The sequence below is a fragment of the Ranitomeya variabilis genome, chromosome 2 (genome assembly GCF_051348905.1).
Source record: "Ranitomeya variabilis isolate aRanVar5 chromosome 2, aRanVar5.hap1, whole genome shotgun sequence".
Lineage (NCBI taxonomy): Eukaryota > Metazoa > Chordata > Amphibia > Anura > Dendrobatidae > Ranitomeya > Ranitomeya variabilis.
In genome coordinates this window covers 575,868,333-575,893,374 of record NC_135233.1, presented here as the reverse complement: position 1 = coordinate 575,893,374, position 25,042 = coordinate 575,868,333, and the positions used below count along the sequence as shown (strand labels likewise).

The window sequence follows — 25,042 nt, the reverse complement described above, 5'->3', positions numbered from 1 at the left end:
GCATTAGTAATACATGCACCATTACATAATTAGTTGTAGGCTGGGTTCACAAGAGTGAAGTTTACATTCTGTATACGCACCACAACCTCCAGCCTCGCGGAGGGTATCCCTCCTGTAAACCCAGCCTGACGGGGACAACCCCTTATAAATGGAAGTGTGCTCCTCTAAACCATGCAATCACTGCCAATCCTCCATCCGTAAGTGGTGAATTTCCAGAGCTGGGAAATGGGATTTCAATATTAGAACACGTCAACTTTAGTTCCCGTCCCTCCTCAAGGAAGTAAGGCAGACAGGTGTGATAAGACTATTAGAAAAACTACTGCCACACACACGGCAGTACATACTGGCAGAAGTGTGAGGGCATTAGTGCCTGTGTATGGCCATGTCAGAGGCTAGAGAGAAGAAAGCTTGGTCCCTCTTAGCTTCTGGCAATGTTTTACCTCAGCTCACATTTGGGCCATACCATTGTAAAACAGGTAGACACATTTACCCACTGACCCTACTATTCATAAGGAACTGCTGTCTACCCCTTAGTTGCCCACTGTATATAGTCAGTGTGGGGATGTGGGCTACCAATCAACACAGGGCGATGACACTGCTACCTGAACCCTTCAGCTGCCCCACAATATGCAGGGAGTAAAACCAGTACAAAGTATGGCAGCCTCCCTGCAGAGCTGTCCAGGGCCGGACTGGGACAAAAAAGGAGCAATGCCACACAAACCCCACCAGCCCACAGACTATAAAGGTATCTTCACACTCAGCAACTTTACAACGAGAACGACAACGATCCGTGACGTTGCAGCGTCCTGGATAGCGATCTCGTCGTGTTTGATACGCAGCAGCGATCTGGATCCCGCTGTGATATCGCTGGTCGGAGCTAGAAGTCCAGAACTTTATTTGGTCGTCAGATCGGCGTGTATCGTCATGTTTGACAGCAAAAGCAACGATGTCAGCAATGTTTTACATGGAGCTAACGACCTGTAAGAACGATAAGTGAGTCGCCGTTACGTCACTGGATCGCTCCTGCATCGTTCTGGAGCTGCTGTGTTTGACGTCTCTACAGCGACCTAAACAGCGACGCTCCAGCGATCGGCTCGTTGTCTATATCGCTGCAGCGTCGCTGAGTGTGACGGTACCTTAACACTCCCCCCACACCCGATCAGTGAATTTTCCTATACTGTGTTGTGCCCTTCAACGCTCCTCTTAAAGGCGTTATTTGAAGAGCTATGTGTGAATGTCGCCACAGTGCCCACGATTGATCGCTTCTTTAGAGCACCGGTTCTCGAGATCATGGGGGTCCCAGCGGTCGGACCCCAGCAACTACAAAGTTCTCAGGAAAGGGGATTACTTGGTATAATCCATTTAAATGTGTTTTCCAATATATATATATATATTTTTTTTTTTTTTTTTCCCATAGTATTCCTGAAAATAATAAACCAATATTAACCCTCCCAAAAACCAATGTCACCTATCCGAGAACAGGACAGGAACAGGATTGGCAGGAGGAGTGGTACTGTGCAGTGTATATATACAGGACAGGAGGAGGGTACTGTGCAGTGTATATATACAGGACAGGAGGAGTGGTACTGTGCAGTGTATATATACAGGACAGGAGGAGTGGTACTGTGCAGTGTATATAAACAGGAGGAGTGGTACTGTGCAGTGTATATAAACAGGAGGAGTGGTACTGTGCAGTGTATATATACAGGACAGGAGGAGTGGTACTGTGCAGTGTATATATACAGGACAGGAGGAGTGGTACTGTGCAGTGTATATATACAGGAGGAGTGGTACTGTGCAGTGTATATAAACAGGAGGAGTGGTACTGTGCAGTGTATATATACAGGACAGGAGGAGTGGTACTGTGCAGTGTATATATACAGGACAGGAGGAGTGGTACTGTGCAGTGTATATAAACAGGAGGAGTGGTACTGTGCAGTGTATATATACAGGACAGGAGGAGTGGTACTGTGCAGTGTATATATACAGGACAGGAGGTGTGGTACTGTGCACTGTATATATACAGGACAGGAGGAGTGGTACTGTGCAGTGTATATATACAGGAGGAGTGGTACTGTGCAGTTTATATATACAGGACAGGAGGAGTGGTACTGTGCAGTGTATATAAACAGGAGGAGTGGTACTGTGCAGTGTATATATACAGGACAGGAGGAGTGGTACTGTGCAGTGTATATATACAGGACAGGAGGAGTGGTACTGTGCAGTGTATATAAACAGGAGGAGTGGTACTGTGCAGTGTATATATACAGGACAGGAGGAGTGGTACTGTGCAGTGTATATATACAGGACAGGAGGTGTGGTACTGTGCACTGTATATATACAGGACAGGAGGAGTGGTACTGTGCAGTGTATATATACAGGAGGAGTGGTACTGTGCAGTTTATATATACAGGACAGGAGGAGTGGTACTGTGCAGTGTATATAAACAGGAGGAGTGGTACTGTGCAGTGTATATATACAGGACAGGAGGAGTGGTACTGTGCAGTGTATATATACAGGACAGGAGGAGTGGTACTGTGCAGTGTATATATACAGGACAGGAGGAGGGTACTGTGCAGTGTATATATACAGGACAGGAGGAGGGTACTGTGCAGTGTATATATACAGGAGGAGTGGTACTGTGCAGTGTATATATACAGGACAGGAGGAGTGGTACTGCGCAGTGTATATATACAGGACAGGAGGAGTGGTACTGTGCAGTGTATATATACAGGACAGGAGGAGTGGTACTGTGCAGTGTATATATACAGGACAGGAGGAGTGGTACTGTGCAGTGTATATATACAGGACAGGAGGAGTGGTACTGTGCAGTGTATATATACAGGACAGGAGGAGTGGTACTGTGCAGTGTATATATACAGGACAGGAGGAGTGGTACTGTGCACTGTATATATACAGGACAGGAGGAGTGGTACTGTGCACTGTATATATACAGGAGGAGTGGTACTGTGCAGTTTATATATACAGGACAGGAGGAGTGGTACTGTGCAGTTTATATATACAGGACAGGAGGAGTGGTACTGTGCAGTGTATATATACAGGACAGGAGGAGTGGTACTGTGCAGTGTATATATACAGGACAGGAGGAGTGGTACTGTGCACTGTATATATACAGGAGGAGTGGTACTGTGCAGTTTATATATACAGGACAGGAGGAGTGGTACTGTGCAGTGTATATATACAGGACAGGAGGAGTGGTACGGTGCAGTGTATATATACAGGACAGGAGGAGTGGTACTGTGCAGTGTATATATACAGGACAGGAAGAGTGGTACTGTGCAGTGTATATATACAGGACAGGAGGATTGGTACTGTGCAGTGTATATATACAGGACAGGAGGAGTGGTACTGTGCAGTGTATATATACAGGACAGGAGGAGTGGTACTGTGCAGTGTATATATACAGGACAGGAGGAGGGTACTGTGCAGTGTATATATACAGGAGGAGTGGTACTGTGCAGTGTATATATACAGGACAGGAGGAGTGGTACTGCGCAGTGTATATATACAGGACAGGAGGAGTGGTACTGTGCAGTGTATATATACAGGACAGGAGGAGTGGTACTGTGCAGTGTATATATACAGGACAGGAGGAGTGGTACTGTGCAGTGTATATATACAGGACAGGAGGAGTGGTACTGTGCAGTGTATATATACAGGACAGGAGGAGTGGTACTGTGCAGTGTATATATACAGGAGGAGTGGTACTGTGCAGTGTATATATACAGGACAGGAGGAGTGGTACTGTGCAGTGTATATAAACAGGAGGAGTGGTACTGTGCAGTTTATATATACAGGACAGGAGGAGTGGTACTGTGCAGTGTATATATACAGGACAGGAGGAGTGGTACTGTGCAGTGTATATATACAGGAGGAGTGGTACTGTGCAGTTTATATATACAGGACAGGAGGAGTGGTACTGTGCAGTGTATATATACAGGACAGGAGGAGTGGTACTGTGCAGTGTATATATACAGGACAGGAGGAGTGGTACTGTGCACTGTATATATACAGGACAGGAGGAGTGGTACTGTGCACTGTATATATACAGGAGGAGTGGTACTGTGCAGTTTATATATACAGGACAGGAGGAGTGGTACTGTGCAGTGTATATATACAGGACAGGAGGAGTGGTACTGTGCAGTGTATATATACAGGACAGGAGGAGTGGTACTGTGCAGTGTATATATACAGGACAGGAGGAGTGGTACTGTGCACTGTATATATACAGGAGGAGTGGTACTGTGCAGTTTATATATACAGGACAGGAGGAGTGGTACTGTGCAGTGTATATATACAGGACAGGAGGAGTGGTACTGTGCAGTGTATATATACAGGACAGGAGGAGTGGTACTGTGCAGTGTATATATACAGGACAGGAAGAGTGGTACTGTGCAGTGTATATATACAGGACAGGAGGATTGGTACTGTGCAGTGTATATATACAGGACAGGAGGAGTGGTACTGTGCAGTGTATATATACAGGACAGGAGGAGTGGTACTGTGCAGTGTATATATACAGGACAGGAGGAGTGGTACTGTGCAGTGTATATATACAGGACAGGAAGAGTGGTACTGTGCAGTGTATATATACAGGACAGGAGGATTGGTACTGTGCAGTGTATATATACAGGACAGGAGGAGTGGTACTGTGCAGTGTATATATACAGGACAGGAGGAGTGGTACTGTGCAGTGTATATATACAGGACAGGAAGAGTGGTACTGTGCAGTGTATATATACAGGACAGGAGGAGCGGTACTGTGCAGTGTATATATACAGGACAGGAGGAGTGGTACTGTGCAGTGTATATATACAGGACAGGAGGAGCGGTACTGTGCAGTGTATATATACAGGACAGGAAGAGTGGTACTGTGCAGTGTATATATACAGGACAGGAGGAGTGGTACTGTGCAGTGTATATATACATGACAGGAGGAGTGGTACTGTGCAGTGTATATATACAGGACAGGAGGAGTGGTACTGTGCAGTGTATATATACAGGACAGGAAGAGTGGTACTGTGCAGTGTATATATACAGGACAGGAGGAGTGGTACTGTACAGTGTATATATACAGGACAGGAGGAGTGGTACTGTGCAGTGTATATATACAGGACAGGAGGAGTGGTACTGTGCAGTGTGTATATACAGGACAGGAAGAGTGGTACTGTGCAGTGTATATATACAGGACAGGAAGAGTGGTACTGTGCACTGTATATATACAGGACAGGAGGAGTGGTACTGTGCAGTGTATATGCACAGATACTTAGATTTACACCACGCAAGAGATATATATATATATCTGAGCAGCACCAAATATTTAAGGGCTTGTCCACTACTAGGACAACCCCTAAATGTTCGGCCCCGATAAATTAATAAAGCCTATACTCACCTCCTGTGCTGCGCCGTTCCCACAGTGGCTGTGATGTGGTGTTATGACATGTGATGCCCGGAACCAATCAGTGCTGGTGTCACTGTCTCAATCTTTGCACAAACTGAACATGAAGAGGACGTCCGGGATCAAGCAGCTCATCCTGCACTTCCTCTTCATGTTCAGTTTGTCTGAAGGCAGAGACAGTGACACCAGCACTGATTGGTTCCAGGCAACATGTGGCATAACACCACATAACAGCCACTGTGGGAACGGCGCGGCACGGCAGGTGAGTATAGGCTTTATTAATTTATCGGGGCCGAACATTCAGTTTAAGACGAGGTTGTCCTAGTGGGAGACAATCCCTTTAAGCAGTGGACTCTTTATTAGCCCATATTCTTGGCCATATTCTCGGAGTCCACCGCACACACACAGGGAACCGTGGAATTACCGGGGCTCTGGCCTGTTGCAAAATGGCAGCGCCGGACACCCACGCAGCACTGCTGGGCACCGGAGACACCCGCAGCACCGGCCAGCAACCGCCAGGCACCCAGAGACACCCGGCAGCAGCATCGGACATGCACCAGCACAAGACCCCCCCACACCATCACGTCGCACATCAGAGCCCCCCTCATCCTGGCCTGCAGCATCACCCCACTCCTGCCTCCTCCAGCAACGACCCTGAGACCCCCCTTCACTGCACCCACTACTCCCAGTAAGCAATAAGACGCATGGATTATAAGAAGCACCACCATTTTATTCAAAAATATTCTTTCCTTATTATTTGGGGTGCGTCTTATAATCCGGAGCGTCTTATAATTGTAAAAATAAGTGGCGTGTATAATTATATATATATATATATATATATATATATATATATATATATATATATATATATATATATATATATATATATATATATATATATATATACTAGATGGCAGCCCGATTCTAAAGAATCGGGAGTCTAGAATCCATATATACTTTATTTATTCAAATGTAAGAATAATACAATTAATAAATAATAGTAAGAAAGAACAAAAAATGGCTGCACTCACCAGCTCTTGACAATTCTTGACAGCACGGCACATTTCTGATTGGTCGCTCGCAGCAGGCGGCAACCAATCAGAAAAGTGCCGCGCACCACGAAGGCATATATCTTTGTCCACCCTGAGCAGGTGTAGGACGCTGGTGACGTCACTTATCTCCGGACATTATCTCCGGACAAAGCCACGGAAGTTGGCACAAATTGCCGGAAGTAGTATTCTAGGCAATTATATATTAGATTTTAATGTTATCAGTGTTTACCTTTGAACGTTTATATTGTATTGTCCGGTCACCAGCCATGTGTACGATTATCGGCCGAAAGCCTCTCTGGAACCAATAATCACCCCATGTAAAGGTATCTTTATAAGTTAAAGATTCAGAATACTATGACTTTTATCATATCCTGAACAGTCAAGTTTTTTATGAACCGTTAAGGTTTTCTGGTTGAAGTAAAAAAAACTCTGAGTGTTTACAGTTTGAAACCATAAAATGTTGAAAAATTATGTCATTCTTGAGTATATCACTCAATGGTGCTCATAAACGTGTCAAATTTGATCTATAATATACTTTAATGTACGTTACTTTAATCTTTAATATACTTAAGAACAGGGCCCCAGACATCACACAGGGGGTCTGAAACACCGCACAGTGGTCCAAAATATCGCTGTGCTCTGCCTGGGGCCCCATATGCTGCCTGGGGCCCGTGTGCTCTGCCTGGGGCCCCATATGCTGCCTGGGGCCCCTGTGCTCTGCCTGGGGCCCCTGTGCTCTGCCTGGGGCCCCATGTTCTGCCTGGGGCCCCTGTGCTCTGCCTGGGGCCACTGTGCTCTGCCTGGGGCCCCATATGCTGCCTGGGGCCCCTGTGCTCTGCCTGGGGCCCCATATGCTGCCTGGGGCCCCTGTGCTCTGCCTGGGGCCCCTGTGCTCTGCCTGGGGCCCCATATGCTGCCTGGGGCCCCTGTGCTCTGCCTGGGGCCCCTGTGCTCTGCCTGGGGCCCCTGTGCTCTGCCTGGGGCCCCATGTTCTGCCTGGGGCCCCTGTGCTCTGCCTGGGGCCACTGTGCTCTGCCTGGGGCCCCATATGCTGCCTGGGGCCCCTGTGCTCTGCCTGGGGCCCCATATGCTGCCTGGGGCCCCTGTGCTCTGCCTGGGGCCCCATAGGCTGCCTGGGGCCCCTGTGCTCTGCCTGGGGCCCCATATGCTGCCTGGGGCCCCTGTGCTCTGCCTGGGGCCACTGTGCTCTGCCTGGGGCCCCATATGCTGCCTGGGGCCCCTGTGCTCTGCCTGGGTGTAGGACACTGGTGACGTCACTTATCTCCGGACATTAGCTCCGGAAGTTGGCACAAATTGCAGGAAGTAGTATTCTAGGCAATTATATAATTATATATATTTATATAAATATATATATATATATATATATATATATATATATATATATATATATATATATATATACATATATATATATATATATATATATATACACACACACACACATACACACACACACACATATATATATATATATATACACATACATACACACACATACATAGACACACACACATATGTATACACATACCATACATACATGCACACACACACACACACTCACTCACACATTATATAGGTGAAACTGCGACTGCGGTACATACATTATATAGGTGATACCACTGTGTGTATATACACACACACAAATACTGCGGCTGACCTATATGGGCTATACACAGCGGTCGCAGTATATTACACACAGTGGTATCACCCATATAATGTATGTACCGCAGTTTCATCTATATAATGTATATAGACTGCTGTACAAACATTATATAGGTGATACTGCTACTGCGGTATATAATCGCAGTATCACTTATATATTGCATATACAACAGTCAATATACATTAGACAGGTCAAACTGCAAATGCTGCATATACATAAAAAAGTTTTCATCTTGGGTCTCATCTGAGATAGGGGAGGATGAGGAGGGTCCACTGTCCAGCCAGCATCGGAGGTGCGGAGGATGTGGAGCAGATGCAGGCCGGGGATTGGTGAGGAGAGCATTGTTCTCTGACACTGGTTCTGGCCAGGGTCAGACACAGTAAGGCTCAGGCATCTCTGCGCGCGGTGGCGGCCTTTTCAAACCTTTGCACAGGCCCTGGTGCGTGCGCTCTCCTGTTTTCCCTCACTGACAAAGGCTGCAGCCATGTACGCAAGCAAGAACGAGGGCCGTGCTCATGTGGGCCGCCACGGCCTTGGTCAGTGCGTTCACCAAGAGAGCACGCACCATGGCCTGTGGAGAGGATTTATGGGGCCGGCGGCCCATTTTGTAGCTCAGCGTGCTTAGGGGCCCCTTAGCACTCCGGGCCCCGCTGCAACCTCTGTAGTTACGCCCGATAGGGGTATACTATAGGCACAGGTACACAATGTTATATACACTGGATGGATCAATCCTGCACCTGGCCCTGGCCATGCATGCACTGTATATATACAGGGCCATGTATATAGCATGTGATGTCCAGTCACCAGGTTCAGGCGTGATCACTCCAGTGCTGGATTCTGTAGACAGTCTCTGCTCACTCTCAGTATAGGGAGATTTATTGCAGGAGACTGAACTTTCCTGCAGTCTGGTGACCCTGGAGCCGATTACCTGGCACTGACAGGGTGAAAGTTCAGACCCCTGCAATAAATCTGTGAGCATCAGCAGAGCGGCCACTGATACTATACAGGGACCGGCCCTGGACTAATCGGGAGGTGAGCAGCAGCGTCCATCTCCTCACCGCACACAGAGCTGAAGGTACTACTGTACTCACTGATATCTGAGCCGTCCACATGCAGATCTCCAGCAGTTACACGCAGCAGTGTTCCCTCTTCCTCAGCAGCCGGCCGCACACAGGGGGCAGGGGGCGTGTCTGCTCCACTGTGAGGCAACTGCCAGGACATAGAGAACACAGCGCCGGCCACCAGCAGCCCGAATCAGCTGCTTGGTGACCGGCCGGGGGGGCACATGCCCCTTTGCCACCCGGCCCAGTCCGCGCCTGGAGATATGTCACACAAAATACTTAATAAGTAACATTTCCCAAATGTCTACTTTACCATCAGCACAATTTTGGAGCCAATGTTTTTTTTTGTTAGGGTTGTTACAAGGGTTAAAAGTTGACCAGTAATTTCTCATTTTTACAACACCATTTTTTTTTTAGGGACCACATCACATTTGAAGTCATTTTGAGGGGTCTATATGATAGAAAATAGCCAAGTGTGACACCATTCTAAAAATTGCACCCCTCAAGGTGCTCAAAACCACATTCAAGAAGTTTATTAACCCTTCAGGTGTTTCACAGGAATTTTTGAAATGTTTAAGTAAAAATGAACATTTAACTTTTTTTCACAAAAAATTTACTTCAGCTCCAATTTGTTTTATTTTACCAAGGGTAACAGGAGAAAATGGACCGCAAAAGTTGTTGTACAATTTGTCCTGAGTACGCCGATACCCCATATGTGGGGGTAAACCACTGTTTGGGCGCATGGCAGAGCTCGGAAGGGAAGGAGCGCCATTTGACATTTTCAATGCAAAATTGACTGGAATTGAGATGGGACTCCAAGTTGCGTTTGGAAAGCCCCTGATGTGCCTAAACATTGAAACACCCCACAAGTGACACCATTTTGAAAACTAGACCCCCTAAGGAACTTATCTAGATGTGTGGAGAGCACTTTGACCCACCATGTGCTTCACAGAAATTCATAATGCAGAGCCGTAAAAATAAAAAATCATATTTTTTCACAAAAATGATCTTTTTGCCCCCAATTTTTTATTTTCCCAAGGGTAAGAGAAGAAACCTAAACAGTGGAAACCCCCAATTCTAACTGAAACCCTAACCCAAACACACCCCTAACCCTAATTCCAAACACACCCCTAACCCCAACCACAACCCTAACCCTAATCCCAACCCTAACCACACCCCTAACCCTAATCCCAACCATAACCATAACCACACCCCTAACCCTGACACACCCCTAACCCTAATCCCAAACGTAAATGTAATCCAAACCCTAACCCTAGCCCCAACCCTAACCCTAGCCCTAACCCTAATCCTAGCCCTAACCCTAGCCCTATCCCTAGCAATAACCCTAACCCTAGCCCTAACCCTAATGGGAAAATGGAAATAAATATATTTTTTTAATTTTTCCCTAACTAAGGGGGTGATGAAGGGGTGTTTGATTTACTTTTATAGCGGGTTTTCTAGCGGGTTTTCTAGCGGATTTTTATGATTGCCAGCCGTCACACACTAAAAGACGCTTTTTATAAAATATTTTTTGCGTTACCACATTTTGAGAGCATCATGTTATAGTGTAAGATCATTGATCTGACACTTTGCTGTGCACTGTGTCAGATCAGCGATCTGACGTGCACTCCTGCAGGCTTACCAGCGCTTGCTCTGAGCAGGCGCTGGTAAGCCACCTGCTGGACCCGGATGCAGCCCCGTGGCCATTTTGGATCCGGGGCCTGCAGGGAGAAGACGGTAGGAGACCCTCGGAACATCGCGTTGCTCCGAGGGTCTCAGGAAAGCCCGCAGGGAGCCCCCTCCCTGCGCGATGCTTCCCTATACCGCCGGAACACTGCGATCATGTTTGATCGCAGTGTGTCGGGGTTAATGTGCCGGGGGCGGTCTGTGACCTCTCCTGGCACATAGTGCCGGATGTCAGCTGCGATAGTCAGCTGAAACCCGGCCGCGATCGCTATTACGTACTATCCCGTCGGTGGGGATACGGGCCCACCCCACCTCGACGGGATAGTACGTCTAATGTCAGAAAGGGGTTAATACCTGTAAATGATCACATACAGTTCACTAGGTTTATAAACGAAATTCATCTATAAAAATCGAATGCCACTCTGATGGTTCCTTGGGTGATCTCATTTTATTCTTATTAACGTTCCTCATTGTGGTGACAACCCAAGCCTGGCATGTCAGAGTGAGGAGACATTAAAACTATGCATACTCCTCTGGGAAATTAAATATGCAAATTGTCTCTTCAGAGAGGAAGAGGACAAGAACTCTAGCACCACGTATTGGAAGCGGCAATCCTAAAAGTCAATATTGACTCTTTAAAGAGCTTTGCAATATGACTTAGGATAAAAGCCAAACCAGAATCTCAGTTTGCAGACAGTGTTTTGGGGTGCCGCCCATCATCAGTGCAAAGTATGAGATCCGTCTTTAGGCGAGTCTGGGCTTTATGGGGTAATGTTTCTCCATGTGGAGAGTGACAAGCCAAGCCTGGCATGTCAGATTGAGGAGACTTAGAAGCCATGCATGCTCCTCTGGCAAATTAAAATGCATAGTATGACATAAACTTGAATGGATGAGTCTCATCCGAAGTTGGACGATTAAAAATCAGATAGCACACAAATGGCTTATACGCTCGCCTGCAGGTACCCAAAGATTGAGATTGTACTTTGAGCTCAATGGCGAGTCTTGGGAGACCATCTGAGTGCTAACGACTACACTGCCTTATATCTAGTCTTTACAATATGGATTAGGCTTAGGTTCCAAGGAATAATCCAAAGGCCAGGGACAGACAACCGTGCAAAAATTGGGTAAAAAATGGTGGATGTGACTGGCTTCGAGTGTGCTCATCAGAATATCAGATGAGGGCAGGAGCTGCATGCTATTGACAAGCACTAATCTGGTCTACAAATCAGACCAAAGTAGTACATACAGTGACCGTGAGGAAAATCAAGTAAAGAGGAGTGCGGTGGACCCCGGGCCCTCCCGCTGGTAAAGGTTACTAAAAGCGGTAAGTATAAAAAACATACAATTTATTGCCACGAGTTTCGGAGTAGGACCTACTCCTTCCTGAGGCCATCTACAACGTGATCAGGTGAGAGCTCAACCCTCCGACTTGCCTTCATCTGTTGTCCACGATGTTACACAGGGAGTGCCTCATGTTTTTTATTTCTCCATGAGGAAAATCTGTCATTTGAATAGTACTGTTGACTGACAAGGGTCAGTGCGCTGCCCGGCTGAATACAGCACATGTCTGATTGATACGCTTGTCTGAATGAGCCATAAGAACCAATTAAGACTGTGAATGGATTTAGCAATGTTCTTGTCGTTTTACCCACCTTTATAGTGTAAGTACAACGTGTCATTGAGATACGGGGTGGTATACAGTTTATGTTGCTTGCACAGTTCTCTCAGGTACTTTTTGGTTAACCTAAAAAAGACAAAAAGGATGAGAAAATAAGAAGCCAAGTCTGTAGAACTAAAGCTGCACATATCATTGCTGTCCGCCGATCACTCACTCACAGTGGCAATCGTATGTTTTACCGCCTGTCCTTCATAAACATGAGCTCAGATCAGCTGAGGGAGCACCTTATAACAAGTCACTAACTCAGAGAACTTACTGTTGGGAGGCCTCTGATATGAATTAAATTACGGTACTAGAAAATCATGCCAAACACACAATCTGCAGCACAGCCTCCTGATGGAGCAAAAGTGTAAGTTCACTAGCGCTCGTGCGAATCATTTCACAGGACCCGATCCATCAGCCATGACAGTAATCTGTTGCCACTGGACAAAAGCCCGGAGAACCGACTTTTACCTGACAGCATCTGTGGCTCTTCATTCAATTAGCCAGCCATAATATATGCCTGTGTAGCAACTCATTCGGAAAAATAGGTGTTACACTAAAACTACTACAGACTAGATATCCACTCTCCGCAGTCCCTCGTGGTGCCTGCGGGTGCAGAGAAAGATCTAACCACAGACTATGAGATGGCCTAAACTGCCTGGAAGGCAGAGGAGTTGCTTCATGCTCCTCCTAAAGAATCGGAGGGGCACAGAAGAGTGTGATTTGCGTACAAGAACAGAAGTGCGCTGAACAAAGGAAAGATCCCAAAGTGAGTAAACTAAATAATGAAATACTAAACTAAGAATAAAGCAAGTATTGTTAACAAATATACTGCCTACTTCCTAATGAAAAACAGAAGATAGGTGCAAAGTATAGCAAAGAAACAGAAAAGCAAAAAAAATCTTAGCTGGAATCTCACAGACTGGATCCAAACATCAATAGAATGTCAGAGCATCCAAATGAATTCATCACCAGAAGGAAATGCCAGCAGAGGGACAAAATATAAAGCTGAACCCAAAAGGCACAATTGAAAACACCTGTGTAAAGATAAGCAGACTGCAGCCAGAAAAGCAGAACCCAAACACCCAGAGAAAAGGTGTGCCTCCGCTGGCTTGGCAGAAAGATAATCTGAGCACAGAACACAAACTCAAGGGATCAAATCCAGGAGCATGACTATGTGCTTTGGATCATGAGCCGCCCTAAGCCTTCTCCATACTTTAACATAGTAACATAGTTAGCAAGGCCGGAAAAAGACATTTGTCCATCCAGTTCAGCCTATATTCCGTCAGAATAAATCCCCAGATCTACGTCCTTCTAAAGAACCTAATAACTGTAAGATACAATATTGTTATGCTCCAAGAAGACATCTAGGCCTTTATTGAACCCATCGACTGAGTTCGCCATCACCACCTCCTCAGGCAAGGAATTCCAGATTCTCAATGCCCTAACAGTAAAGAATGCTCTTCTATGTTGGTGGAAAAACCTTCTCTCCTCCAGACGCAGAGAATGCCTCCTTGTGACCTTCACGTTCCTTGGTATAAACAGATACTCGGAGAGATATTTGTATTGTCCCCTTATATAATTAAACATGGTTATTAGATCGCCCCTGAGTTGTCTTTTTTCTAGACTAAATAATCCTAATTTTGCTAATCTCTCTGGTTATTGTAGTTCCCACATCCCCTTTATGAATTGTTGCCCTCCTTTGTACTCACTCTAGTTCCATTATATCCTTCCTGAGCATCGGTGCCCAAAACTGTACACAGGACTCCATGTGTGGTCTAACCAGGGATTTGTGCAGAGGCAGTATAATGTTCTCACCATGAGTATCCAGACCTCTTTTAATGCATCCCATGATCCTGTTTGCCGTGGCAGCAGCGGCCTGGCACTGGCTGCTCCAGGTAAGTTTATCATTAATTAGGATCCCCCAAACTTTCTCCATGCCAGATTTACCCAGTGGTTTCCCGTTCAGTTTGTAATGGTGATATTGATTCCTCCTTCCCATGTGTATAACCTTACATTGTTAAACCGCATCTGCCACATCTCAAGTTTCCAACTTATCCAGATCCATCTGTAGCAGAATACTATCTTCTCTTGTATTGACTGCTTTACATAGTTTTGTATCATCTGCAAATTATATATTTTACTGTGTAAACCTTCTACCAGATCGTTAATAAATATGTTGAAGAGAATAGGTCCCAACACGGAACCCTGCGGTACCCGACTGGTCACAGCGGCCCAGTTAGAAAATATACTTTCTTCTTTTCTTCTTCTCATCATTCTGGTACAGGTTGATTTCAATTTCATTCGTCCAAAGAATGCTTTTCCAGAACTGACTGGCTTCTTTAGATGTTTTTTTGGCAACGTCTAATTTGGCTATTCTATTTTTAAGGCTGATTAATGGTTTGTGCCATGTGGTGAATCCTCTGTATTTGTTCTCTTGAAGCATTCCCTTTATGATAGACTTATATACTTAAACACCTACTTCCTGGAGAGTGTCCTTTACTTGGGTGGATGTTGTAAAGGGGTTTCTTCACCATGGAAAGGATGTTACGATCATCCAACATTGCTGTATTCTGTAAACGTCTAGGCAGCATGAATAGTAAAAAGTTGGTCACACAGGGTTAATAGCAGCGGTAACGGAGTGCATTACACCGCGGCATAACGCGGTCCGTTACCGCTGCCATTAACCCTGTGTGAGGGCAGACTGGAGGGGAGTACGAAGCGGGCACTGAATGCGGGGAGGAAGGAGCGGCCATTTTTCAGCCGGACTGTGCCCGTCGTTGATTGGTCATGGCTAGAGTTGAGCGACTTTTACTTTTTTAGGATCGAGTCGGGTTTCGCGATCAGGTTAATGCTTTTTTTATTGATAGATCGTGCGATTCTGAACGCGGCGATACCAAATATGTGTAGGTTTGATTTTTTTTTTATTGTTTTATTTTGGATGGGGCGAAAGGGGGGTGATTTTAACTTTTTTGATATTTTTTATTTTTTTCATATTTTTAAAAACATTTTTTTTTTTACTTTTGCCATGCTTCAATAGCCTCCATGCAAGCTAGAAGCTGGCATAGCCTGATCGGCTGTGCTACATAGCAGCAATCATCAGATCGCTGCTATGTAGCTGAAATGCAGGCTTGCTATAAACGCCGACCACAGGGTGGCGCTCACAGCTATCCGGGATCAGTAACCATAGAGGTCTCAAGGACCTCTATGGTTACCATTCTGATGCATCGCTGACCCCCGATCATGTGCTAATTTCCGGCCGCGCGGCCGGAAGCGCCGGTTCAATGCCGCTGTCAGCGTTTGACAGCGGCATTTAACAGGTTAATAGCGGCGGGTGAATCGCGATTTCACCCGCCGCTATTGCGCACACATGTCAGCTGTACAAAACAGCTGACATGTCGCGACTTTGATGTGGGCTCACCGCCGGAGCCCACATCAAAGCAGGGGACCCGACATGCGCCGTACTAGTACGGGGCATATCGGGAAGGGGTTAATTAAGAATATTAAAGGAGTCTGTGTCATTTTTCAATTAAAGGACTTTATTATTGGTGTGTGTGTTTTTACACAATGTGACTATGGGGTTAGTAACTGGGGTGTCTTATTGACGCCTCTCCATTACTAACCTCGGGGCTTGATGTTACCTGACAGTGATATCAACCCCCCCATCTATTACCCCATGCCACTGCTACAGGGCAAGTGGGAAGAGCGAAGCTAAATGCCAGCCTTTTATGAGGCGGCTGAGAGCTGATGCTTTTAGCCTGGAAGGGGGGGTGAGATAGTATCCATGGCCCCTTCCTAGGCTATAAGTAAAGGCTAAGTATACAGCTGTGAGCTGATATTAATAGCCTGGGAAGCTCCATGGGTATTACCCCCTTCCCAGGCTATAAACATCTGCCCCCAGCTGTCGGCTTTCCCTCTGCTGGTTACGAAAATTGCGCGGGAGCCTACACTATTTTTTTTCCAAAAAATAATCTTTTATTAATTAAATACATGTCCAGTAATTTGCACACACACTGTACTAATTGTATTTGTCACTGACATCCTTATATCTACCTATTCCATTTGTCTTTACTGTATGGAATCCATCCCTTCTATCCAGTTGGCTCCTGCAGTAATTTTACAGAATAAGGCAGATGAATTACCGGCTTTTCTTCTATGTATCTATGTAACAAATATATATATATATATATATATATATATATGTGTGTGTGCGTGTGCGTGTGTGTGTGTGTTGCAGCCATTTGGTAAATTCAAAAAAGTTAATTTTTTTTCTCATTAAATGTACACTCTGCACCCCATCTTGACTGAAACCCCCCTCCCCCCCCAGAAATGTAGAAAAGAAAATGACAGCGGTGCGTAAAAATAGGACAGCACTCGAATGATCCGAGTGATGTGCGATTATTTTCTCGCACCCATAGACTTGCATTGGCGAGTCTCGTCTGAGATACGCAGCAAATTGCAGCATTCAGCAATTTATTTCTCAGTCCGATTTCAGCTGAGAAAAATAAAAATCGCAGAGGAGATGTAACCCATTGAATAACATTGGTCAGAGTGCAATCCGATTTTTTTCTCGGATTGCACGCATCCGTTTTTCTCGCAAATGAGTAGGAGCCGTAAGGCTGAGTGTCTGCACTTTAAACCGATATTAATTATACAACTGTATCTTGAATACGTTTTGTTAAACAACTAAAATGCCCAAACTTGGGTTACTGTGCAAATATTTCTGGACCTAACTGTATATTACAAATGTGTGTGTGTTTGTAGCATCTGAACCATTGGTGGTGATGGAAGTTGCCTCATTCCCATAGATCTTGAGGCTATGTGCACACGTCAGGATTTTGTCAGGATTTTGTCAGGATTTTGTCAGGATTTTGTCAGGATTTTGTCAGGATTTTGTCAGGATTTTGTCAGGATTTGTAGCCAAAACCAGGAGTGGAACAATTAGAGGAAAAGTATAATAGAAACATATGCACCACTTCTGCATTTATCACCCACTCCTGGTTTTGGCTACAAAACCTGATGAAAAAGCCTGACAAAATCCTGACAAAATCCTGACGTGTGCACATAGCCTTAATAAAGCCCCTGATGTCAGGGTGTACATAATTACCTGCTGCCACTGTCTTTCTCCTTTGTAGTTGATGATCTTATCTCTTCCTTGTGTTCACCAGTTTTTGCACAGTCAACTAAGAGAAAAAAATGTAACAGCTTTTAGAGAAAGAAAAATGTGCAGATATCGTCACATAAGCGAGTGTTATATCTATCACAGAAAAGGGTTTTTCCCCCAACTTTTAAATGGCCAAGAATGCTAGAAAATAATGTATGCTCACCTCTCTGCTCCTCTTCGTTCGCTGCCTGCTTTCCCCTCTGATCTCTGTGCATCCAGTCAGTCACTGGCTGCAGAGGTGACCAATGCATCGCCTCTGCAGCCAGTGACTGTCTGCAGCGGTCACATGTCCATACTTAAAGGAGATGCCCACTGCTAGACAATTCTTTAATAATGGCCCCACGATGCTGCATAAATAAAATCTATACTTTACTTGCTGAACCAGCCCTGTGTGCCCCGCTGGTCTCCTGATATAAACAATGTCATGTGACCACTGCAGCTAATCAGCAACTGCTGTCTGGCTGCAGCCTTCACATTTAGAACTGACAGGAAGAAACACAGTCTCGGATTAGTAAATGGAGGCAGAAACGGGACACTATCAACATATCCTGGTTGTAAAGGCCACATGACAAGGATTATGTCTGGAAATCTCCAGTGGACATAGGACCGGGAGCAATCCGGATGGCAAGTATACAAGGGCCAATATTAAGGGGGTGTCCACTAGTGTTCTTTAATAAAAGCCAGATTACAACTTCTTAATTATCACCATACAAAAGGCATAATGTTGGTCTTTAAAGGTTTTTTTTTTTAACTTAAATATATGTCATTGGGAATAAAAACATTTTTTTTCAATTCGACATCATTAACAATTTAGCACTTTATGACTTTTACTGTCTTTCATCTCCTGCTCATTCATTTTTTGGTCTGTGGTCATAAATCAGCGACGAGGACAGATAAAATAGTTACAGTCTCTCCTGCAGGCAATTTAATAGGGTTAAGTGAGTCAGATGAATGTTTCCGTTTTGCGTGGTGCTTTTTCCTGCCTCAGTTTAGGCCTCCGACGCCCCCATTTTAGAGACGCCACTGCTATTCTGGCTCCTCCGTAAGCCCACTCCCTGTGTTTCCGGGACACCCTTATTGCAGGGGACAATGTTGTGGTGTCGGCAGTCACCTGGCGAACGCCAGAAGGAAGGAGGCGTTCTGCCCGAGCCCGGCCTCTGCACACGACTGGCAGGGATGCAACCAGGGCGTAGGACAGCGGAGACCATAATGAATGTTTGCACATTACGGCTGAGGCTCCATATTGCTTAAAAATCACTGAACCTATCCTGAAAGGAATAAAATAAAGTTGCCATTGACCCCACGGCGGTCACAAAACCTCTGTCCTCACCCCGCATCTTGCCACCATCATATATGGAAAAATGAACAATCAAAAGTGTTGATGCAACAACCAATCAAAATCCAGCTTTCATTCTTGAAAACGAAAGCAATGATGTGATTGGCAGCTGTGGATAACACTGTAACCTACCCAGCAGCCTCTTGTCTCCTGCCTCTGTCACTCGTGGGCCCTTACAGCTGTCCACATTCTCCTTGTTCTCACTGCTTTCTTGCTTCCTTACGTCTTCCATTCGCTGCTCTGCTTCATGACACCGTTCTGTTTTTGGCAGCATTTTACTCACCCGTCCCCTCCAAAAACGGCAAATGTCCGTGCAAACAGGTGTAAGTACTAACAGACGTTTCTCCCAATGTCAGCGCGTCTAGCGTTACCAGGCAACTAGCGTCAGCTGTTCCCATCAGCCGCTGCGCGCCCACAGATCCTTCCTTAGCGACGGCTCCTTAGTTACCACTGCGCCTGCGCGGGAGAAAGCGACGGCTGAAGAGTCCGCTCACCGTATGTGACGTTACTCCCGAGTTTTCCCGCTCATTCTCCTTACTACCTTCGCTGACGCTGAGGTAACGTAGGGTTTTGTGAGAAAAAGTAACAAGGGACGTACGGAGACATCCTGTGATACGGTTACCTGTGGAGTAACGTGGCTCCCTGTGGTGTAAAATGGCTGTTTCTATAGTTTATTATAGTAAAGACTTAGGCTACTTTCACATTAGCGTTTAAAACGCATCCGCAAGTGGTGGAAAAAATGCATGTAAACGCAGCGTTTTTTTTGACGCATGTGTTGACGCATGCGGTTAAAAAAACGCCGCGTTTGTACGCGTTTACATGTGTTTTTCCTGTGGTTGCGTTATATCCGCATGCGTTTTGTATTCGTATATCATTAGGGACGCATGCGTTTTTTTTGTTCGCGTTTTGCCGCGTTTTACGACGCATGCTTCTACACATGTTTTTCTTGTGAAACGCATGCGTTCATGAACGCAAGTGCTAAAAAACGCATGCGTTCATATAGATAGCAATGCATTTTTTTGCCGCAAACCTTGCGCAATCGACCGCATGCGTTTCCAGGCGTCAAATTGACGCCTCTAAAAATTACTACATGTTGCATTTCCGCGCCAAGCCGCAAACGATGAAAAAACGCATGCGTCGTCAAACGTGGCAAAACGCGAACAAACAACGCATGCGTTTTTAATGTTAAATATAGGAATACAAAACGCATGCGGATCTATGCGGTACGAACGCTGCGGACACAACCGCAAATGTGAAACCAGCCTTAAAGGGCCACTGTCACCCCCTCCAGCCGTTATATACTAAAAGAGCCACCTTGTGCAGCAGTAATGCTACATTCTAACAAGGTGGCTCTTTTAGTTTTTGGTGCATGTATTCCCAAAATAATGCGTTTTATAAATTCTCCAAAATACCTGTCTTTCGCCAGGGAGGCAGGTCCTCACCCCCCTGCTTGAAACACCACACTGCAGTCACTCAAATCTTCAGGGGCGCTGGGCGCCGCCCCCTCCGCGCTGTGTTCGCTTGAAATCCGGCGCCTGCGCTGTGTAGTACTGTCTGGTGCAGGCGCAGTGAGCTCTGGCCGTCTGACGACACAGCCAGACTTGCAGACTGCGCCAGTGCGGCCACCCACCTTGTGAATCCCAGCCCCGCACTCTGCATAATGCATAACACACTGCGGGGCTGGGATTCACAAGCAGGGCAGCCGCACAGGCGCAGTCTGCAAGCCTGGCTGTGACGTCAGACGGCCAGAGCTCACTGCGCCTGCACCAGACAGTACTACACAGCGCAGGCGCCGCATTTCAAGCGAAAACAGCGCGATGGGGGCAGCGCCCCTCAAGATTTGAGTGACTGCAGTGTGGCGTTTCAAGCAGGGGGGTGAGGACCTGCCTCCCTGGCCAAAGACAGGTATTTTGGAGAACTTATAAAACGCTTTATTTTGGGAATACATGCACCAAAAACTAAAAGAGCCACCTTGTTAGAATCCAGCATTACTGCTGCACAAGGTGGCTCTTTTAGTTTATAAGGGCTGGAGGGGGTGACAGTGGCCCTTTAAAAAAAAAATAAAAAAAAAAAAATAGTGAAGTACCGTATTTTCCGGCGTATAAGACGACTTTTTAACCCCTAAAAATTGTCCCAAAAGTCGGGGGTCATCTTAGGCTACTTTCACACTAGCGTTTTTTGGCCTCCGTCGCAATGCGTCGTTTTGGAGAAAAAACGCATCCTGCAAAAGTGCTTGCTGGATGCGTTTTTTCCCCATTGACTTGCATTAGCGACGGATTGCCACACGTCGCATCTGTCATGCGACGGATGCGTCATGCTTTGGCGGACCGTCGGCACAAAAAAACGCTACATGTAACTTTTTGTGCGACGTGTCCGCCATTTCCGACCGCGCATGTGCAGCCGGAACTCCGCCCCCTCCTCCCCGCACCTCACAATGGGGCAGCGGATGCGTTGGAAAACAGCATCCGCTGCACCCGTGGTGCGGCGCAGACAACGCTAGCGTCGGTACGTCGCAGTGCGTAGGGCCGAGTACGACGCTAGTGTGAAAGTAGCCTTATACGCCGGGTACGGCGTGTGCAGGGAGCAATCCTGGATGTTTCCAGGGTCTGAAGGAGAGGAGACTCTCCTTCAGGCCCTGGGATCCATATTCATGTAAAAAATAAAGAATAAAAATAAAAAATATGGATATACTCACCCCTCCGACGAACCCTGGCTGTCACCGCTGCAAGCGTCTGCCTCCGTTCCTAAGAATGCAGAGAGTGAAGGACCTTCGATGACGTCGCGGTCAGGTGACCGGTCACGCGACCAATCACAAGACCGCGACGTCATCGCAGGTCCTTCACTCTCTGCATTCTTAGGAACGGAAGCAGACGCTTGCAGCGGTGACAGCCAGGGTTTGTCGGAGGGGTGAGTATATCCATATTTTTATTCTTTATTTGTTACATGAATATGGATCCCAGGGCCGGAAGGAGAGTCTCCTCTCCTCCAGACCCTGGGAACCACACGCCGTATAAGATGTCTGGGCGTATAAGATGACCCCCGTCTTATACGGCGGGCATATCCCAAATTCCATATTTTATATGGAAAAGTTGGGGCTCGTCTTATACGCCCAGTCGTCTTATACACCAGAAAATACGGTAATTTTTTTTGTTTTTATCTCTTAAAAACACGCATGGAAAATGCAGGAATGTATATGCATTACTACCTGCGACTTGTGGTTGTGTATTTAACCCCTGGGCCATTGTCTGTTCTTTTAGTTTTTCCCTCCCCTTTTTCCCAGAGCCATAACTTTTTTTATTTTTTCCGTCAATATGGCCATGTGAGGGCTTGTTTTTTTCTGGGACAAGTTGTGTTTTTGAATGACTTCATTGGTTTTGCCATATAGTGTTCTGGAAAACCGGAAAAAAATCCAAGTGCTGTGAAATTGCAAAAAAAAGTGCAATCCCACACTATTTTTTATTTTTAACCATGTTCATTAAATGCTAAAGCTGACCTGCCATTATGATTCTACAGATCATTACGAGGTCACAGATACCAAACATGTCTAGGTTGTTTTATTGTTAACCCCTTTCTGACATCGGACGTAATAGTACGCAGATGTCAGAGTCCCTCTCTTTGAAGTGGGCTCCGGCACCTAGCTCACATATTTCCCGGCGCATGTCAGCTGTTTTGAACAGCGGACATGTGCCAGCAATAGCCACGTGTGGAAACGCTGACAGCGGCATTTATTAAGTGCTTCCAGCAATCGCGCCGGAAATACCCGTCGGTGACCCCCATCATGTGATCGCGGGTCACCGGTGTGTTGGCATGACAACCAGAGGTCATCTGGAGACCTCTATGGTTGTCAGTGACGGCTTGCTGTGAGCAACACCCAGTGGTCGGCGCTCATAGCAAGTGAGTAAATCTGCTATATAGATGTGATCTCTTCATCGCCTGTATGTAGCAAAGCCGATCGGGCTATGGCAACTTCTAGTCTCCCATGGAGACTATTGAAGCATGCCAAAAAAAAAAAGTTTTTAAAATTATATAAAAGTTCAAATCACCCCCTTTTGCCCCATTCCAAATAACACAATAAAATCAAACCTACACATACTTGGTGTCGCTGAGTTCAGAATCGCCCGATCTATCAATAAAAAAGGATTAACCTGATTGCTAAATAGTGTAGCGAAAAAAAAGTCAAAATGCCAGAATTTCTGCTTTTTTTTTTTTTTTTTTGTTCGCCACGACATTGCATTAAAATGTAGTAACAGGTGATCAAAAGATGGTATCTGCACCAAAATGCTATCATTAACGCCTTAACCCCCTGTGATGAGGGAACAGCCGCCATCTTGGACGGGCATACTAACACAGATTGGCGTGACTCCATTTTGTCTCCTGGTCACAGGTCTGCAGAGAGGAGTGCTCCTGGCCCCCACCTTTTCTAATAAACATAGTGCCTATTAGTATGGTAATCGGCTGAGCTCAGTGTAGATTGCAGAAGGTACTTCAAAGCTCACTGAGGAAGCCACCCCAGCAGGGAGCTGGGAAGTGCTTAGAAATGCTCAAGGGCTTAATTAAACCACGCATGTCAAGTGGCCACTGGATACACATCTATTATGGCTGTCCAGTCAAACCGTCTGCAACATGGAATCATGAATTATGGACGCATCGTCCGAGGTACCGGCTCATAAAAAATATTCCCCTCGTCCTAAAGAAATTGTGCCTCTAATAGTGCGACTCCTGTGACTGTGGGAGGTCTGAAACCCAAGATACAGAGACCAGCCTCCCACGGGGACCGAATGGGTCCAGGTTTGATCCCTGTCCGACCGGCAGAACAAACCACAGGCGCTGGTACTGCCCGGGTACTGATCCGATCATCCTGAGAGAAGTTATCCCATTTATTAGATATTGGAATAAATCTTGCAGGGAGGCAGAGGGGTGGAGATTGCTAAGCCCACCCAGCTACAGGGGGAGGGACACGGCAGGGTTAAGAGCTGGAACATGTGGAGAGTGACACAGAAGATGACCAGCTAAGAAACAGGGCATGCCAGCCAGAGGGGGGCAAGCACACGCTTTCTGGGGGCTGCCCGGCAACTAAAGTTTTGGACCTGCGGAACGCTGCGCCCCCCGGCTTCCACAAGCGACCTCTAACCTGGTAAAGTGACCTCCAGCTTTATACCTTAAGCCTTGTATCGTTGTTATATTGTACTCTGACTGTAACTCTTGATATATTGTGATTGTATATTTCTTGTAATTACCTAGTGCGCCCTTAAGGCAATTAAATCATAAATTAATTTTGGGCTGATCCTTTTACTCTGATTGCGAATCCTAGAATACCCAGTGTCGGTAACAGGGCAGTCTCCCCGGCGGCCATTTGCTCTAGGTGCAGTTCCCTTACTGACCTGAGAGACAAAGGGGGCGCCGGAGAGCTGTGCCTGTGTAGTGACGTCACGGATTGGTGACGTGGGAGGAACAGGGGCTTCCTTCACACCCCCAAGGGTGTTAATGACCAGGCCAATTTTTACAATTCTGACCACTGTCCCTTTTATGAGGTTATAACTCTGGAACGCTTCAACGGATCCTGATGATTCTTACATTGTTTTCTCGTGACATATTGTGTTTCATGATAGTGGTAAAATTTCTTTGATATGATTTGCGTTTATTTGTTAAAAAAAAACAAACGTAAATTTGGCGAAAATTTCGCAAGTTTCCAACTTTGAATTTTTATGCTCTGAAATCACAGAGATATGTCACACAAAATAATAAGTAACATTTCCCACATGTCTTCATCAGCACAATTTCGGAACCAACATTTTTTTTGTTAGGGAGTTAAGGGTTAAAAGTTGACCAGCGATTTCTCATTTTTACAACACCATTTTTTTTTTTTTTAGTGACTACATCACATTTGAAGTCACTTTGGGGGGTCTGCATGACAGAAAATAACCAAAAGTAACACCTTTCAAAAAACTGCATCCCTCAAGGTGCTCAAAACCACATTCAA

General features: G+C 45.9%; 2 protein-coding genes across 6 annotated transcripts in view; one reads left to right on the top strand and one right to left on the bottom strand.

The window, feature by feature from the left end:
* Positions 1–19,529, bottom strand: part of DNAAF1 (dynein axonemal assembly factor 1) — a 62,323-nt gene extending 42,794 nt beyond the window's left edge. The window contains exons 1-3 of one of the 3 annotated variants that reach the window (XM_077288277.1): positions 19,195–19,529; positions 17,670–17,745; positions 12,555–12,646 (exon numbers count right to left, since the gene is read on the bottom strand). In XM_077288277.1, coding sequence (XP_077144392.1) covers positions 12,555–12,646; positions 17,670–17,745; positions 19,195–19,336 — 310 coding nt within the window. In that variant the 5' untranslated portion in view covers positions 19,337–19,529. Of the gene's footprint in view, positions 1–12,554; positions 12,647–17,669; positions 17,746–18,837; positions 18,950–19,194 lie in introns of those variants that run through there. The other 2 variants (XM_077288279.1, XM_077288280.1) reach the window with 2 other exon arrangements.
* LOC143807080 (hydroxysteroid dehydrogenase-like protein 1) overlaps positions 19,488–25,042 on the top strand; it is a 153,565-nt gene continuing 148,010 nt past the window's right edge. For all 3 annotated transcript variants that reach the window (XM_077288282.1, XM_077288284.1, XM_077288283.1), the window contains exon 1: positions 19,488–19,619. The gene's annotated coding sequence lies outside the window, so the exon portion shown is untranslated. The remainder of the gene's footprint in view (positions 19,620–25,042) is intronic.